The sequence below is a fragment of the Leptidea sinapis genome, chromosome 13 (genome assembly GCF_905404315.1).
Source record: "Leptidea sinapis chromosome 13, ilLepSina1.1, whole genome shotgun sequence".
In the NCBI taxonomy this organism is placed as follows: Eukaryota; Metazoa; Arthropoda; class Insecta; order Lepidoptera; family Pieridae; genus Leptidea; species Leptidea sinapis.
In genome coordinates, this window is record NC_066277.1 from 12,733,113 (window position 1) to 12,752,816 (window position 19,704).

The 19,704-nt window shown below is 37.6% G+C and overlaps 1 protein-coding gene across 2 annotated transcripts in view; it reads right to left on the reverse strand.

Annotated features, from left to right (window-relative positions):
• Positions 1–19,704, reverse strand: part of LOC126967651 (orexin/Hypocretin receptor type 1-like) — a 105,274-nt gene that overhangs the window by 44,611 nt on the left and 40,959 nt on the right. For both annotated transcript variants that reach the window (XM_050812227.1, XM_050812228.1), the window contains exon 2: positions 7,144–7,691. In XM_050812227.1, the coding sequence (XP_050668184.1) occupies positions 7,144–7,650 (507 nt within the window). In that variant the 5' untranslated portion in view covers positions 7,651–7,691. The remainder of the gene's footprint in view (positions 1–7,143; positions 7,692–19,704) is intronic.

A 19,704-nucleotide genomic window follows, 5' to 3' on the forward strand; every position in this document is an offset into this window, starting at 1 on the left:
ACTTATTAACAATTAATAATAATAATAATTAAAAGGTTTATGAGGTTCAAAACTACAGAAATCTTATTAATAATAACAATATTATGGACATTACTGAACCAAAATGGTGTCTAGTCAGCATTATGTTGGGAATTTTACTTCTCAACGATGGTATTCTCTAGACACCGAGACACAGACTTGAATTAAATATTTATATATTTATAATCCCCCAAGTCTATTGCTACCATAAATATTGGATTAAAATATATCTCTTAGTAACTAATACACTTATCAATTTAAGGAAAATAATAGAAACATAACATTAAATCATAATATCATAACATCGGTAAGTAATCGGCAAATTTTATCTTATAACTAAAATAACAATAGGTTTGAATAAATAATAGGTAAATAATAACTTTGACCTTTAAAACAAAATAAAATATATCCTTATGACCACGGATTAGTAAAAAAAAAGTTACAACCAAAACAAGATGATTAACGTGTAAATACATAGCGCCACGCACACACTTACACTACTACCGGCCGATAGGCGGCCATTATGAGAATTATTGTCATCGTCTGTGACCGATCAGTTTGCATTTCAATAAAATATCTTAAAAATGCCGTCGTGTGTTGTGAAACCGTGTAAAAACAATACTATAAACGTATTTGTGGCCATATATGATTATTTAAGGGAGAAAAAAAATATGTAACTAGTATCCCCCGTAACCGCACACACACTAGCATAACGGTGCTTCACTTGCTAATACGACGGCGCGGAGTCCTTCTTTTTTACTCGTCCGTGCCTTATGACATCAATAAATCAACTATCAAACCCAATAATGTTCTATACATAAAACCAAATAACAACGAATACCGTATGTGCTTATCATTATCAACTTAAAGATATTTAAAGTAGTTAAACATCATCTTAATAACAGATCAAGATACTCAACTGTTTATCTGGACTTCTAGCAATAATCATACATCGACTTCATAAAAGTACATCGAAACATAAAGCTATGATTCTTTCGCTAGATTTTATACTGAATTGTGAAATACCTGTAACGCGAGTACTTTTATCCATTGTAGAGAAAATGTATTTTATTTTCTGACAAAGCGATGTATCGTTTCAGAAATTACTACGATCGTGTGGATTTTATCATGCTCGAACTGAGCGAAATTGATACTTATATAACTGTATTGCTAGTATTGTTACACCAATATGAGAACTGTCTAACTATATCATAAATAGGTTTCTCACCACGGGGTGGCTTCTTTGCACGGTAAAGCAATAATGTGCAAACGTTATTGTATTTCAGTTTAAAGGGTGTCCTAGGTAGTGAAATAACTAATTTCATTACTATGTCCTAACTATGCCTTTTTCGTCCACCAAGGGCGTCACAGCGCAGTATACGGCGCACGTGAGGCATGCCCTAAGCGAATGCCCAGCCCTTAACGAAGTGGCGGTAAATTCAATAAGAATAGTAATTTTTTGACATTTATAAATGTCATTTCCGTGTCCTACATGAATAAAGAGATATTTATTTGTTTGTGTGTTTGATGATGTGAAGTAGTTTAACACCATGACCTAACGCTTCTATTTGCGCGCAAGGCATATATATATAAGGACATCGCCTTGGGCTTCCAGGGCTTACTATAGTTAAGCGACCTTCGGGAACAGACGTCACGTCCGCTATCTGCAGCGTGGTAGAAGAATGCTTGGGTTACTACAATTTGCAGTGATCGTTGGGAGCACTTGCTCAACATTATCACGCTATCACTATTATCGAGGTTGCCTCTGGTATTCAAAAATGAACCAGCTGCAGTCAGATCTCCTATGGAAAGGTCAGAACTCCCATCAACTCTCGATGTCTATAAGAGACAGGCGTATGTAGCTTTGTATCAAAATTTAAAGTGAAGCCTAATATGGTAGGTACAATAAATAAATAAAAAATCATTTTTGAATCTGCCAACAGTTGATTGTCATCAAATAATTTAAAATACAGCGACAATAATATGTATACCCAATCACAAAATAATCCGAAACAATAATAGAACAATTTTAATACTAGTTAAAACCAACACTCGAAATTTGTTTTGTTTCGAAATCACGAGTTAATGACTCCTAAATAACAAAAGAAATCCATAGGATTTTATAACAATACAATTGATTTAAACGGGCACTTCACACTTCACGATATGCGCAGCTCAAAGCTTTGAAATAGGGACGCTTAAAAAACATGGAATATTAAGTTACCGCATGTGTGTGAGAACAGACAAGTATTATGCTAACATGGTTTCAAATGGAAATCACGCGTGCCTTGGTAGATTTACAATATATGTAGTATTTAGAATGGAATTATTAATTATGGAAATGAATTTCTAGTTAATCCATCTATTCATGAAACGAGATTGTTTTAAGTAGTTATTTTGAATTATTTCAGCAGCTTTTCTTTAACTTGAGGTAATTGTATATTTTTTTTATATAAGAGGAGGCAGTGGGATTTCTACCAGTAGGATGCTCCTTTGCACAGGATGCCGGATAATGGGTACCAACCACAACGGCGCCAATTTCTGCCGTGAAGCAGCATGTGTATGCATTACTGTGTTTCGGTCTGAACGGCGCCGTGGCTAGTGAAATTACTGGGAGACATGACATCTTATGTCTCAAGGTGACGAGTGCAATTGTAGTGCCGCCCAGAATTTATGGATCTTTTAAGAATCCTGAGCGGCACTGCATTGTAATGGGCATGGCGTATCAATTACTGTCAGCTGAACGTCTTGCTCGTCACGTCCCATATTTTCATAACAAAAAGGCAAACGGGCTCTAGGCTCACGGGATGGGAGTGGTTAGGCAACCTATGGACATCCACAACAACAGGTGTCAAGATATGCGTTGCCAGCCTTTATGCTCTTTTCTTGAAGTCCCCACGTCGTATCGGTTCGGGAAAACAGCAGCTGATTATTGATTCCACAATGTGGCTGTGCGTGGCAAGAACGAAAGAAGTGTTTACAAACAACTAGAAAGAAATTAAATTGTCAATCAATCGAAAGCTGCTTCATTCGTCTGTGTTTTTCGTATGTCTATGGACAGATTTGATTTTTGTTTCGTTTGATAAGGTATAATCTGAGGTAAGTCCCATTGTAAGAGATAATCTTCAATGTTTATAAATTACTTCTTATCAAGTGCCTAAATACAAAGTTTCATGGTCTTATCTCCGAAAATGACGAATTCCGATGCAAACTTTCATCCCTTATTTCATTCGTCATGCCTTTTTTTGCCAAAAAATGGTAGCTAATGTCCTTTCCCAAGGTCTAATCTATCTTTGTACCAAATATAATCAAAATCGAATTCGAAATTGAGTTAGGCGTGAAAGTGTCACGTTGTTTGGACATGCATACATTCGAATATTCATCCCTTATTTCATTCCTTCATAGGTCAAAATTTTAAAAACGCTAGACTTAATATTAAATTACTTCTTATCAAGTGCCAAAAAAACCAAGTTTTATGGAGTCATCTTTGATACTGACGAACTTCCATACAAACTTTCATCCCCTATTTCAACCCCTCCAAGCCTTTTTTCGCAACAAAAGGTAGCCTATGTGCTTTTCAAGGCTATATTCTTTCTTTGTATTAAATTTTATTGAAATCGGTTGAGTGGCTTAGGCGTGAAGGCGTAACAAACAAACATACATTCACATTTATAAAATTAGTAGGGATAGGGATAAAAAACATAAAGTTATTGGTTTTCAACAACAACAAATCAAGCATTTGTACATTGAAACTGTCATTTGGAGAACTTAAACTGATAATTAAGATTACAAATTTCAAGATAGTTTAGCGACTATAACAAAAAAAAATCAAAAAAAAATCAAAATACTATTAAGGAAACTTAGTCTTAAAATTTTAGCAACCTTTCATGCCATTAGCGAGCTTTAATGCACAGAATGCCATCTAGATACTAACGGCCCTTTTATGACGTCAATTAGAAGTGTGACAGGGCTTTAAGTGTTTCAGCACCGTAGCTAGTAAAGTTACTCGACTGATGAGACTTACATTTAAATTCAAATTCAAATTTGGATTTAAATTTACATATTGAACGTAAAAACTACAACCTATTCGGAATAAAACACCCATACGGACAAAGAACACATGTCAGAAGTGAAACCTGCATTGTGCATGAACCTCTAAACTGCATATGAAGTCCTGGTACATGATTTCAACCGCTATGAAAACAATACTATCAACGCTACCATATCTATGTTCTCCTCACATCTATGAAGTTATACGTTGAGTGCATGACGTCAGAATATATTAAGGTATACTCGCGTCATACGTAAGACGATATCTTCTTAAATTATGATAGCCTGGTACCAAAACACTGTATAATGCTTCCTATCTCATTTTCTCCCACGTTTAAATCTTATGAATTTACGTGTCTGTCTCTTTTGACTGTCGCGCTTTTTCGTTTCATCGGCTTTTAAATCACAACGATGCTAAAGAATTTATTACTTCAAAAGAATGCGTCAGACCTGAGCAGAATTGGGTACAAGTAACTCGGCGGGCTTCCTTTTTTTGCATCAAAATATCCTTATAATCTAAAATCATCATTATCATCAGCCATAAGAAGTCCACTGCTGGACAAAGGCTTCCCCTTATCTAATATCGTACAATAAAATGTATCATTTAATAACCTGAGGACAGTCGATCCATTCCCAATCTGTGGTATCATTAACAAAATTCATTTATGTAACCTTTACAACGCAAACAGGCACTCTGAGAGTGAAGAAATGTTGCAAGACACTTTCCTTGTATTCTGTTTTGTATTTTATCTACACCCATGCTTTAAATCATCTATCCAAACGAGTGTTGTAATGATCGGTACAATATTACATCATTATTTTTCATTACAACACTCTTTTTGATGATGTAATAGGTTACTAGGGCCGTCTTTTTTAATGTTATTAGTAAGCTAACTGTTTCAGAATAATTTATAGAGGATTCATATTATGGGTGTAAAGTCTTGTATGGAACTGTTGATAATTAGCTATTAAAACACTCATGTGATGCTATTATATAAACCACATTCGTGTTTTAACACCCCTTATTACACAACAGATGCATAAATAACTATTGGTATACCGAGGTCTGAGTTTTGAATCTGATAACCTCAGCCGATTGAGTTTTACATGGCTCAGTTTCAGATTGTTGTGAGTACAAATAATAATTTCAACTATTGTTTTCAATTATTAGACAGATTTGTCTAAGGCGTTAGATTTCGTCAGATGTAAGTTCTGGTTTTAAAGAGGAAAAACTAACCCACATCTGACAAAGATTATTTTATGACATTATATTTTTATTTTATGAATAAGTAAAGCATAACATAATTATTATATGATTTTTTTCTTTTTTCTTTCAATTACTATGCTGATATCAATATGTTCTTTTGTGAAAAAATGTTTCAATTGTAACGTAATAACATAAAAACCACAATAATTACTTCTTTGATTCGAGATTTTTGAAAATTTACAGACCGTGCAAAGGCACAAAGGTGAGCGAACATTCGGTCCAATATCGGAATTAATTAAAGTAATGCTGCTGCACGAACAATATTCAAATTTGAGATTGAATCTCATTTTAATTGAAATATACAGGAAGGCAAAGCCAAATTGGCATCAATGAAACTGGGACTAAACTGAGCACGGCAATACTACAAGTCGGCCCACACTCTAACGCTCTACAACGAACAGGTTCGGCCACATATGGAGATCCAGCGCTCTGAGAACGGCTACATCACTTCGCATTGCGTAGAGACGTCGCTTTATTATAAGTGTTCTATGGTATTTATAACAGCGAGTGTTATAAAGAGCTGTTTGGTTTTATGCCAACCGCTGAATTCAACCTTCACACAACGCGTACCTACTTTTTTTTTATGATAATAAGGTACGAGACGAGCAGGAACTTCAGCAGATACAACTGCCCAATACAATGCAGTGCCGCTCAGGATTATTGAAAACCCAAAAATTCTGACCGGCACTACAATTGCGCTCGTCTCCTTGAGACATAAGTTGTTTAGTCTCGTTTGCCCAGTAATTTCACTAGCTGCCCTTCGTTTTCAGGGGGACTGCAGATGAAATGAGTCAAACATAGTATTTGACATAGTTGTCATTATGAAGCTTAGCGCCATTTATTGCCTCGGAGGTGGTGATTCGCTGCAGACAGATGGTTTTGATGCAAAATTTACTGACTTTTCTTTTTTGGTGTGTAATTGTGGGTTTTAATTTAAAGATATTTGGATCCCATGTGTTAGATAATTTTAAGCCCTCGTCTGTATTGAACATTTAACGTTTTAAAACTTTAAAAATGTTTTATTTAAACGTGTAACACTCTCGTTAATCAAAAAAAAAACTATAACCCATACGTTTTTTGTCCTCCTCTCCCTTAAAAAAGAACATCGATTGTCGTTGTTCGCTTCCGAACAAAATGCAAATAATACTCTCCATTCATATTTTTTCCTGTTCATTGAGCAACACTGACATTATCCAATACATAAATTTCAACTGCTCATGAAAAGTCAGCTATAAAAGCCAAGCTCTTTATTTTATGTCATAATAAAATTCAACATGCCATACTGCAATTTCCATTTGATTCTGACATAAATTACAGTTATTTTTTTAGTGTAACTTTATTGCAGAATAAAATCTATAGTTTAAAATTTTCCAAACTTCTGTGTTTTCGTATTGATTTTAAAACAACAACAAAATATATTAAAACGGACAGTAGATATTTAAAGTACATAACTTAATATTACAAGTTAAAACTCCTCCTTTGGCTCCTTTGCGCAGGATGCCGGCTAGATTATGGGTGTGGTACCCATAACGGCGCCTCTTTCTGCCATGATGCAGTAATGTGTAAGCATTATTCTGTTTCAGTCTGAAGGGCGCCGTAGCTAGTGAAATTAATGGGCAAATTTAACATCTTATGTCTGAAGGTGACGAGCGCAATTGTAGTCCCGCTCAGATTTTTAAGGTTTTTCAAGAATCTTGAGCAGCACTGAATTTTAATGGGCATAGCGTATCAATTACCATCAGCTGAACGTCCTACTCGTCTCGTCCCTTATTTTCCATAAAAAAACAGTCTACCTTATATTTATATACCTGAAAATACAGCAGCATTTTGCATAAAATATCTCCAAGGAACCAGGTTTCGGTCACATCCCAAAGCACCGTAGCGGGCAAACAAAATAGCAACACCATAAAGTCTGCAATTGCCAAATTCACGAGAAAATAATTTGTCACTGTACGCATTGAATGATTTCTATACACAGCAACACACACTAGAGAATTTCCAACCAATCCGACAAGAAAAACGGCTGTGTGCGTGCCTATTAATATCCACTCATACGTTTGTGGATAAATATATTGCTTCAACATTATCACATATTCTTCTTTGGTCATATTACAAAATTCTACAGCACCAACACAAACTTCTGTGTTGTTTAATTTGATTTCATCTTCAGACTCTGTTTTATCTCTTTCTTTGTCTTCTTTTACACCATTAGTATTATCTTCTACAAAAAGATCACTATCTATATCTATCTTGTTAATATCACCCATAATTGTTTTTACTAAAATAAATACAATAATGACTAGAAGGTTCTTCATTTTGTCTCCTGTTACTCCCACCGGGTCACACCATTTTGGGCCTGCAACAAAAATATTGCTATAAGAATTCGAAATGTTTGTAGCTTGGATTAATTATTGGTCTTCGTTGCGCTCCAACTAGATAGCGAAGGCTTAGTCGTAAAGTGCGGCAACTAATACTATGTCATTTTTTGTCAAACTTTTTAATAATTTCAAAGTAAAATAACACGAAGTGTATTTTACAAACATTTGAAAGATACCATTGAGTGTCAAGATGCCACGCACACAAGCATCTAATAGTAGCCACAATAAAACAGTTATTCTTAGGAAGTGAAGTATCTAGTTGTAGCGCAGCGGAGACCAGTCCTTAATTTAAATTTTTAGTCGGATCTATCAAGAAATGAGATTTTACAGTCACTTATACATTACACGAATAATATTAAAGAAATTTACGTTGCATTTTAATGAACGCGAGTTTAAAAGCGCTGGGTGGTTTTTAAGCTAGACATCGGACCAGCACGGCTCTATCGCGTTGGCCGCATCGTTAGATCCGCAAAAAAGCAAAGAGAGAGAGACACTGTTAATGATTATATTGAACTTATTAAAAAAAAGTATTGACTCAGATTTTAAGCGAAGGAGAAAACAGACGAGAACGTTTGTGTTAATTTGTGAAAATTAACTGCTAATGCATCCTCTTAAGATCCAATTTCCCATGTACCTATTGCTTGATTTATTAATAATGATATAATTAAGCATGCTACTTTAGATCAACGTACCGTAACGTACCGTACATCTACATGAGATAATATGAACTAATTGAAGTACTTATAAAAATTCCATTTGTGTCTAAATTGATATTGCTATTATTACGGTTTTGCTTATGAAATTGGTGTAATTAACCGTAATTGAAGCAGCTATATTACGTAATACCTTAAAATTACTATTACTAGTGTGTGCGAGTCAAATACTGCAAGCTTAATTAGAATCTCTTTCTCTGATCCCAAAAAAATTACTCTTTTTTTATTAAGACTCAGATTAGTATTATTACTCAGACTACAATGAACACAAGATTTTTTTATGGAAAAGGAGGATAAAGGAGCATACGGGTCACCTGGTGTTAAGTGATCACCGCCGCCCACATTCTCTTGCAACACCAGAGGAATCACCGGAGCGGTGCCGGCCTTTAAGGAAGGGGTACGCGCGTTTTTTGAAGGTACCTATGTCACATCGACTTTGAGACACCGCACAAGGAAGTTCATTCCACAGCTTTGTAGTACGTGGAAGAGGGCTCCTTGGAAACCGCACTGTGGAGGACCGACACATCCAGATGATGGGGATGATATCCTAACTATTTTGTGTATGTTATACCAGCAATCGGTATCTATATATATAAAACAAAGTCGTGTTAGTTACACCATTTATAACTCAAGAACGGCTAGACCATTTTTCTTGTTGTTTGATTTTTTGGGTTTCCCTTAGTCCGGAATAGGATAATAAGTAATAAAATATCTAAAAATCACGAAAAAATATTATTATAAAAACATTTATTTTCTCATACATTATGTATGGATTGACATTTTCATGACATCTCGAGAATAGAAAGAATTCAATGAAGTTTTTTGTTAGTTTCACGCTACATGAGTAATAAAATACAACTGACAGTGCACGTCATGTTATTGAAGTTGACTGGTGGGTGCAATGACGTTATTATGTTTAGAATGTTATTGAGTGGGTGTGTTTGTTTCGAGTTTCTATTAGCTTTTTGTGCCATCTTTCCCGACATAGACTTAATGCAACTAGGATTCGAAAGATTGCGAATTGGACTGACAAAGAACAAGAAATTGCAGGTTTCTGAATCACAAGAGCAAGGCGAGGCAGCCAGTAAACCTCAGAGATCAACAACTAGATAATTTTCGACGCACAAGAAGAAATTTACGAAGTACTGATTTGAATCGATCAGCGTTTCGATACGATTGCAGTACTGATTACCGCTTGCATACTAGCGTTCACATTGGGTCAGTGGACGTTGTATGCAAGTATTTTCCGGAGAAACGCCAGGATTGTGCTGCCTTAGTGGGAAACTACCGAATCACGACATTTTCTAGCAAACACTCAAAAATACAATGTTTGTTTCCAAATGTCCCCATTTGGGGCAGACATTATCTAAGAACGACGATCTAATCCGACATTCAGGGTATTAATATATTTATATTCTTACACACAATACAGTAGAAGAATAACATACCTACTATACTTATTCCTATGTATTATGTATGCTAATTCTAAAAATAAGTGTTTACAAATCAGTAATACGGACTTTGCTTTTAATTTTGTAGATACAAGGACAGATTCACCATCGAATTGGATCATTGCAATCTCTCGAAGATGCACACCATAAATTTAACAATTATATTTCATGGGCACCATGGAGGCACAACGACATGAAGAGATCAATGCAGCAATGGTAATAGCAATTCTTCATGATCTGCAGCAACTACTTCATGAACATTTTGCAATTTCCGATCCGTCTTGCATTCGACATGACCATTAACAAATCTCAAGGCCAATTCTTGAAAGTTTGTGGTCTGAATCTAGAAAATCCATTTCCCATGGTCAATCTATATATATCTAAAAGAGATTTCCACGTATATAGTCACTCATCACGATATCTTTGGAACCATTAGGCGTAGAGACTTGAAATTTGGTAGGAATATTCCTTTCGTCGAGTAGAGGTCAGCTAAGTCCGCTAGTAATTTATATAATGTGTACCTACAATACGAAAACAAAGTACTTACAGAAATATACTAACAATGAGACACGCGCTAACATTGAAATGGCATTGGGCTGGACACATTGCACTCTACACAGACAGAAGGTAGACAATAGAGTCCAATAAATGGAAAGGACCACCTGGTAGAACAAGCACTGGTACACCAAAGCAGCGATGGGCAGATAACATCCTGCAGGCGGTGGAGAGAAACTTGATCGATCTGGGCCAGGATAGGGAGAAATGGAAAAAGTTGGGGGAGCCCTATCCCCAAAATGGGGTCCAATAACCAAAATTATTTATGAAATAAAAAAAATTGTAACAAAAAAACAACTGACTTCAAAAACACTATTCCAAAACAATAGCTATAATATGCACTAAAAAGTTTAAAAATAATTGCGTATTTTTATACAATCTAATTAATTAATCTAATTCTAGTTACGATAATTGTTATTTTTGGAATCGGTGTCCTTCCGCCGCGACCCGCTCTCGCCTCTCGCCTCCTCACGACTCAAGCACATCTCACCTATAACTATGTATGTAGTAACAAACCTATCTTGGATGACACCGACTCCAAAAATTACAATAATCGTAACTAGAATTAGATTAATTAATTAGATTGTATAAAAATACGCAATTATACTTTTTAGAAAAAATTTGATCACTTTAAATAAAACTAACACTTGATATTAAGAACTGTAAATTACTAACATTTGATTGTAAAATAGGCGTTATTGAATAAATGGCTTATTATTATTATTATAAGGTAATGTAATGTTGTATATAAACTAATAATATTTTAATAACCACCAAAGCTTACAAAGCTCTGAGATGCAAATTTGAATATATTATAAACCAATGCTATAAATAAAACTTTAAAGAAAATATTGAGCATTTGTACGTAACAATCTGTAAAATATATTTCACGGCTGGGTAACACACATAGTTAGAATTAACATTTGGTGTTCAAAATAATATAAATACATTCTTTATTATTGATTATTAAATCGATAGTATTTCCAATTCCATTATAATATTCTTAATTTCTATTTCTTAATACTCCTCTCAATAGCACGATGGGTCTACCGTATTTTACTCTTCTATAATTACTATAACATCGGGATGACCGAGCCTTGCTCGGATTTTTAAAAATGTACAAAACTTGAACAAAAAAGAGTAATAGGGCATCTCGATTCAAACCGAGGTCTTCTGCTTTCCGGATCACCCAATGTCCCATCTAAGCTGTTATAGTCTTGGATATAGTGGCGAAATTTATCTTCGTATTCTAATGTTATTGTAGCTGTTTCTCATTAAATCACGGATAAAACTACATTTTTTAAAATTGAAACCTAGCTAGATCGATTTCTCGCCTCCGAAACAACCTGTATACTAAATTTCATTAGAATCGTTGGAGCCGTTTCCGAGATTCAGATTATACAAGAATTGCTCTTTTAAAGATATAAGATACAAGTTTATGTACCGTAAGTCGTAGTAGTCGTAGGGGAGCAGAAAACCATCCATAACTTTGTTTTTCAGATTCAATGGTATTTTTGATTTCATTATTTATTTTAAATCCTTTAATCTCACAATATCATTCTTATAGTACATCAATTTTATCTTCGTTTCTAGAATCACAAAATTGAACGAAATGAGACATGAAATAGCTCTCATATCATAACATTCATTATGAATATCATTCATTACGTTGTTTACGATAGAGAACCAACCATCTTGTCCTACGTCTATTAGCGGTGCTTGTAACGTAAACACGTCGAAACCAACGTGTGTGACCTTCGATATATTTGTTATTCACATTTGCTCTACTATGGTGGGGTTAGGGCTGTCCTAAATTTCATACCTCATTTTTTTATTTAAAATAAATATTTACATCATCGTAAGTATTGAATGTAAATAAAAAGTGTATTTTTAAATAACTTTTTTTATTGAAGAAGAGGACATACCAGCGTAGGGTAACCGCATGTTATGTTATCGTTACTGCACTCTCTCCTGTAGTATTTAAAAACACATAAATGTTACGTGTTACACTCTGTTTTGGAAGATACTCATGATGTATGTTCCAAAAAAAGGGTGTACGTACTTATCAACACGCGTTAGAAGTTATACTTCTATGGCGTATGAAAAAATAAATCAAAATCTATATATACTCAGAAACAAAAGACGTCCCTATCAGCTTCAAATCAAAAACAGCTGTAAACAGCTGCTAACTAATATGGCTGCCAAACTTGGGCGGTCAACACCAAGCGAAGAGAATAAAAGTGACGCAAAGAATTATGGAAATTAACTTATTAAGTATTAGATTTAAGACAAATTAACGAAGAATAAAATACGGACAAAAGTAAACTAAACGACATAATAAGAATCGCAAAAAATACAAAATGGTATTTGGCACGCCACATATCAAGGGCCGAAAGTGACGAAAGATGGAGCAGTATAGCCACAAATTGCTACCTATTAGATTCCAAAAGAAAAAGATGTAGACCTGGTACTAGATGGAGAGTTAGAAGTTGAAGGCTATGGTCCCACACAGCAAACAATAAGGACGAATGGAAGTAGTGGGAGGCCCAGCAGTGGGATAATATATAAAATATAGTACATTGATTAGTAAATTTTATATTGTAAAAGGCTTTATTAAATACATGTATAAAATCTGAAATACGTGAAAACTCTACATTGACTACTAAAAATGATGGCTATGCTTTTAAAAAAGTAGTTTTTCAAATATTGCATGAATATTAAACAGAGGTCGTGACAACATATTATCACGCGAGAGGCAAACATTGTTTTTTTGCTGACTAAAGGGTCTACGGGGCTGAAATCGCGGAAAACAGCTAGTATAATCTAAAGTGAAATAACAATTAAAAGAATTGGATTATAATATTAAATATTGAACTCCTAACTAAAACATTATTTATTGTTCATTTTCAGATTAAAGAAATATGTGTAGGTGTGTGTAAAAAGAATAGCGCGATTAAAAGAAATTGCTACGGTTATTCACCAAATTTGTTAAAAACACGTCAATTTAACATTACTCGTATATTCTCCAATACTTTCCGCTTTATAACCGTGAGTGGCAACCCTATATAATATGTTGATTTCTTCTGCTATTTGTGACATGTAAAAGCTTTTGAAGTTTATGCAGTAGCTGTTGTGATTATTGGACCTAAACACATACTTGTTGTCAAGTTATAAAGCTCGAGAGGACCGGACAGGAACGATAAAGATAAAGCGACGTATTCAGTTGAGATGGGGGGCTTTCGGCAAACTTTCGGACGTGTTCAGGGACAAACGAGTGCCTTTAAACCTCAAGCGCCGCAAATTCGAACAGTACGTCCTACCCGTAATGGTTTATGGAGCCAAGAGTTGGACGCTGACTCGGCAGCTCGTCCACCGACTACAAGTCTCCTAAAGGGCTATGGCGTTCCATACGCGGTCACGTTCAGAACACCGAAATCCGCAAGAGAACGGGACTAACTGACATAGCAAAAACCATAGCCTTTTGGAAGTGGAAGTGGGCGAACCATATTTGTCATAAATCCGATGGAAGATGGGGCAAATAGTTGTTGAAGTGGAGACCACGAAAGGGTTTCAGGAATGTTGGGAGATAGCCAGCAAGATGGACGGACGATTTGGTGCGATCGGCTGGGCAGCTGGGAAGGACTGCATGCGGAAAACTCAGGACCCCACAAAATGGTCTAAAATGGAAGAGACCTTTACTCAGTATTGTGTAGATCAAGGTTGAAGAAGAATAAGAAGACATACTTGTTGAAATTTTTGGGAAAAATTGTATTTACAAATGATACAAAAAAGGTAATAATATTGATATTTAAGCGAACAGTGACGAACCCACTGCTCTTGTGCCTTACGTGTGGAGCAACAGTTTGCTGGATCCATCACCTGATGATGAAGTGCGGGTTGTACGTTTCTGCTTTAGTATTTGTATATCCTCTGTAGTAGACGGTAACCGCAAACATTCAATATAAATTGAAACTGCGTGGCTTAACCATGTGCCCATCTATCTATTCACCCTAATATCAAGTAAGATTAAAAGCAAGTGCGCAAAATTCCCGTAAAGTAAAATTCTATTAGTGTTATTATGGATTATAAAGTACACTAACTTAAAATTGACTGTAATAGTCTATTTATTTATTTACTGGTAGTATGGTTGTATGGTCTTCCGGCTGAAGTGATTATGATGATGAAAATGGTATTGTCATCGGTTCTTGAAATGTGTACAATTTTCAAGTAAGTTGCGAAAATGTTGAAGTAAATGAAAATCAAGTTACTTGTACAAAAAGAGATATACTGAGAAATTTCGTAAGTAGCTATATTTGTTGGAATGAAATACAACAAAGTAATTTGTATAACTTTTTGTCGAGCACAGGAGGCCAATCCCCCCCCCTCCCCTTCCCCCCAACAAAAATATGGGAGCGGTATATAAAGATAAATTACCCCAGGAGGGTACCGGCTCCTGTAGAGCCGGAGAATCCCTGCCCGAGCATTCGTGCTCGGGCTGCCCCTCGTATTCTGGGAGGGCACAGTACCGCGCATGACCGAGCACAAACGAGGCAGTAGTACCACGGCACCCCGCTCCACGCTTAATGTGGACTTTTGTAACATCAGGGGAATTCACTCCAACTTAAACGCCATCCACCACCACCTTGAGACGGCGCAGCCGGCCTTGTATTTCCTTACGGAGACGCAGATATCTCGACCTAGCGATACGTCATATTTAACGTACCCCGGGTACAAAATTGAGCACAATTTTTTGCCTTATGCCGGGGTATGTGTGTACGTTAGGGAGGATATCTGCTGTCGCCGTCTCGGCAATTTTGAGGGTAGGGACCTGTCCAGTCTCTGGCTCCGCGTAGACTTAGAGGACCGCGTCCGCATCTATGCGTGTGTCTACAGGTCCCATAGTGGTAACGTAAAGGTAAAGTGATCATCTCATGGGCTGGGCGTTCAAGCGGCAATTGACGACGTGCTTGCACAGATCCCCTCCGCTGAAATCGTAGTCTTGGGTGATTTCAACGGGCACAATGCCAAATGGCTTGGATCACGTACCACAGACTACGCAGGGCGATCTGCGCATAATTTTGCATTGGCGTATGGTCTGTCTCAATTGGTTGAGTCGCCAACGCGGCTCCCAGATGTTGATAGCCACATGCCGTCCTTATTGGATCTTCTGCTGACTACATATCCCGATGGTTACCAGGTCTTTGTCGACGCCCCTCTCGGAACGTCCGACCATTGCCTGGTCAGGAGTGTAGTGCCTATCCGATGCCAACGTCGCATACCACCAGCGACCCGCCGTGTATGGCACTACAAGTCAGCAGTTTGGTATAGGAAGCGTTCCTTTTTTGCATCCTACCCTTGGGGCAGGGTTTGTTTGCCTTCGGATGATCCTAGTGCCTGCGCCATTGCAGTAGCCGAACTGATACTACAGGGTATGGATATTTTTATACCAAACTCTGTAGTACCCATCGGTGGCAGATCACAGCCCTGGTTCGATGCGTCAGTTAAAGCAGCATCTGACTGCAAAAAACAGGCGTATCGAGCTTGGGTTGCGGCGCTGGGCACAAAGGATCTGAACTGCATAGTTCTTAAGATAAAATACAACCGTGCCTCCAGATTTTATAAGCGGCAAATCGCCCGTGCAAAATCAAAACACGTCGTCAAAATCGGCGAGCAGCTTTCCAGTTACCCGACCGGAACACGCAAGTTCTGGTCGTTGTCGAAAGCTGCTCTTGGTAACTTCAGCCAGCCGTCCATGCCGCCGTTGTACATGAGGAATGACACCCTGGCCCATACGGCAAAAGAGAAAGCCGATCTCTTGTGCACTCTTTACGCCTCCAACTCGACTCTTGACGACAACGGAAAAAAACCGCCGACCATCCCGCGGTGTCAGAGCTCTATGCCTGAAGTACAGTTCAGACAGAAAACTGTTAGGCGAGCTCTGTTTTCGTTGGACGTCAGGAAGTCGAGCGGGCCGGATGGCATTTCTCCAATCGTGCTTAGAACGTGTGCCCCTGAGTTGACGCCGGTGCTAACGCGTTTATTCCGGCACTCTTATTCAAAAGGCGTAGTCCCTGACTCATGGAAGTCAGCCCTTGTCCATCCGATCCAAAAAAAAGGAGACAGTTCGTATCCGGCAAACTACAGGCCTATTGCTATTACCTCCCTGCTCTCCAAAATCTTGGAGAGCATAATTAGCCGTCAACTCTTGGTATACCTAGAGGGTCACCAGTTGATCAACGACCGACAGTACGGGTTTCGCCATGGTCGGTCTGCAGGTGATCTTCTGGTATACCTAACACATAGATGGGCTGCGGCTATTGAAAGCAAGGGGGAAGGCCTGGCAGTTAGCCTGGATATAGCGAAGGCCTTTGATCGTGTATGGCACAAGGCGCTCCTCTCCAAACTTCCATCATTTGGGCTTCCCGAGAGCTTGTGCAAGTGGACCTCCAGCTTCCTCACTGGGCGCAGCATACAGGTTGTTGTCGACGGATATTGCTCGAACCCGAAGCCCGTGAATGCTGGAGTGCCCCAAGGCTGTGTTCTGTCTCCCACGCTGTTTCTTCTGCATATCAATGATATGTTAGACACCTCCAACATTCATTGCTATACGGATGACAGCACTGGTGATGCCATATGCAGGTCTCTCTCGGGAAATCGTCGACCAGTGCCGGGAGAAACTTGTGTCTTCTATCGAGTCCTCTCTTGGGAAAGTCGCGGAATGGGGAAAATTGAACCTTGTCCAATTTAATCCCCAGAAGACTCAAGTTTGCGCGTTTACCACTAAAAAAACCCCATTTGTCGTATCACCGCTCTTCGACAACACTTCCCTCAAAACCTCGCCTAGTATCGGAATACTGGGTCTCGAAATCTCGAGCGATTGCCAATTTCGTGGTCATCTGGAAGGCAAAGCCAAATTGGCTTCAAAGAAACTGGGCGTCATTAATAGAGCACGGCACGGGGCCCCAGAGCTCTGTGAACGGCTGGATCACTTGGCGTTGCGTAGAGACGTCGCTTCATTGTGTGTATTCTACCGCATTTATCACGGGGAGTGTTCCGAAGAGCTGTTTAACCTGATTCCTGCCGCTGAATTCCACCTTCGCACGACACGCCACAAGTTAGGATATCATCCTCACCATCTGGATGTGTGGCGGTCCTCCACAGCTTCCTTGTGCGGTGTTTCCGGGACGATACGACATGGGTACCTTCAAAAAAAGCGCGTACACCTTCCTTAAAGGCCGGCAACGCTCCTGTGACTCCTCTGGTGTCGCAGGAGATTGTGGGCGGTGGTGATCACTTAAGAACAGGTGACCCATACGCTCGTTTGTCCTCCTATTCCATAAAAAAAAAAACTCATGTGAGTTACTTCTAAAGCCGATCATCCAACGCCAGCAAAACTAAGTAGAAATTAAACTCAGTGGTTTTAATAAAACACTTTTTAAAGGATTAAAACGCGTGTAATTGAAACTGTGTTTTACATTAGGTTTTTGCGTAAAAGTTACATTTTTAATATTATTTTAGTTAAATAAAAAAACATCGGGTGTTTCAAGACCTTCCAGATCTAGTTTTCAGGGGGACTGTAGTAGTTGTCATAATGTCACCTTTTTGCTCTTAATAGTGATTTTCATTATTATAAAACTAGAAATAAGGGATTGCTTGTAACTTATTCTAGTAGGCTTCATAAGATACATAATAGCTTTAAGGGTAAATGTATAAACTTCCATAATAAAGTCCCAGCCACTCTTCAGGCATTATCTATAAATAAATTTAAATGTTTTACAAAAAAATGGCTCTGTCGTAAATCCTATTACTCCACTGCTGAATATCTAAATGATCGAACAGCCTGGGACTAGATTGTGATTATTTTATAGCGATAGAAATGACTGTACAATATTGTATATTTTTATTGAAGAGAGCGCAAACAAAGAATGCTGGGAGAGTTTCTTGCGCCGCTTCTTCTCTCTGAGAGCGCCATTTGTTTCCGAAGCGGTAGTAGTATCTAGTAGTTATTAGAAATGACATCAAACAGAATTCTAAAGGAATCAATTTTGAGAAAATAAATGCCTTTTATGCATTTTAATGAAGTTTAGCACCATTTATTAACTCGGAGGAGGTATTTGCCGTAGACAGATGGTTTTTGGCACAATTTACTGACACTGCCCTCTTCTTTTTTAGTATGCGTAACTTTAGGTTTTAATTTAGAGATGATGATAATTTAGAGACACTATTGAAATTTGGGTGTTTAGGGTATAATTTAAATGAAAATAGTAGAATTAGTGGACCAAGCTGTGTTAACCTGTACATATGTGCTTATTTTCATTAAAAAAAACTATAAAATATATCCGTCTGTCCATCGAGAATTAATAAGCTAAAACTTCGTTAGTAATGGTCAGTTTGCGGTGAAATGTGGAATTAATCGGATTTTGGTGTAAGCAGAGCAAAGCTATGAGATCGGTGGGGGATTACGTTCGTTGTAGGAAATGAAGAAAGATTATTTTACATGAAAAACACAAACAAAAATCTTAGCGAAAGGCGCCAGAGGAATAAGCTAAAGGGGTGAGAGGCGGTTAATTTAAGTTATTTCGACTTAGTTGGGCTATTTTATGTAGCTTAGCTGGCGTAGTGTGCGATGGATTTTATATTTTTTTTATTCGTAATCAAAAGCGTACAAATTTATTTTTACAATCTTTACCTAGGTTTTATCATAAGGCCATAAAAGATTACTTAAATTTTTTAATTATAGAATGAAATCATATATTAGCAGAATCGATTTAAAAAAATATTATATATTAATAAATAAAAGATAACCAAGGCGTGTGTGTGTGTGTGTGAGTATGCACATGTATAAAAAATTGACGCTATGAGAGCTAAGCAAAACTGATTTAGTTGAGTTAGCAGTGGACGATCGGCTAAAAGGCGTGTGTGGCATGGCATAATATATTGAACCGAGAGCTCTCACCACGTTGCCCCTAGTTCGATCCTGCCCCATAAAATGTATTCGTTTTTAGAATTTATATCTACATAAGGTCGGCACCGTATGAATGGCACCTTCCCTAATATATGTGCAAGGCAAGCGATGGCTGGCCCATGCGTCATGCTCGTGAACGGGCGAGGCTTGTGGTGCCTGGTCGGTCCTATCTTCAGGGATTTTTTATTTTTATATTGATAATATTATTCTATTTGAAGTTATTAGTTCAAAATATAAAATTGCTCGCGTACCTAATACCTCCGAAGGTCGCTTTCGATGAAGGCTTAGAGGGCACTTACCCAAAGCC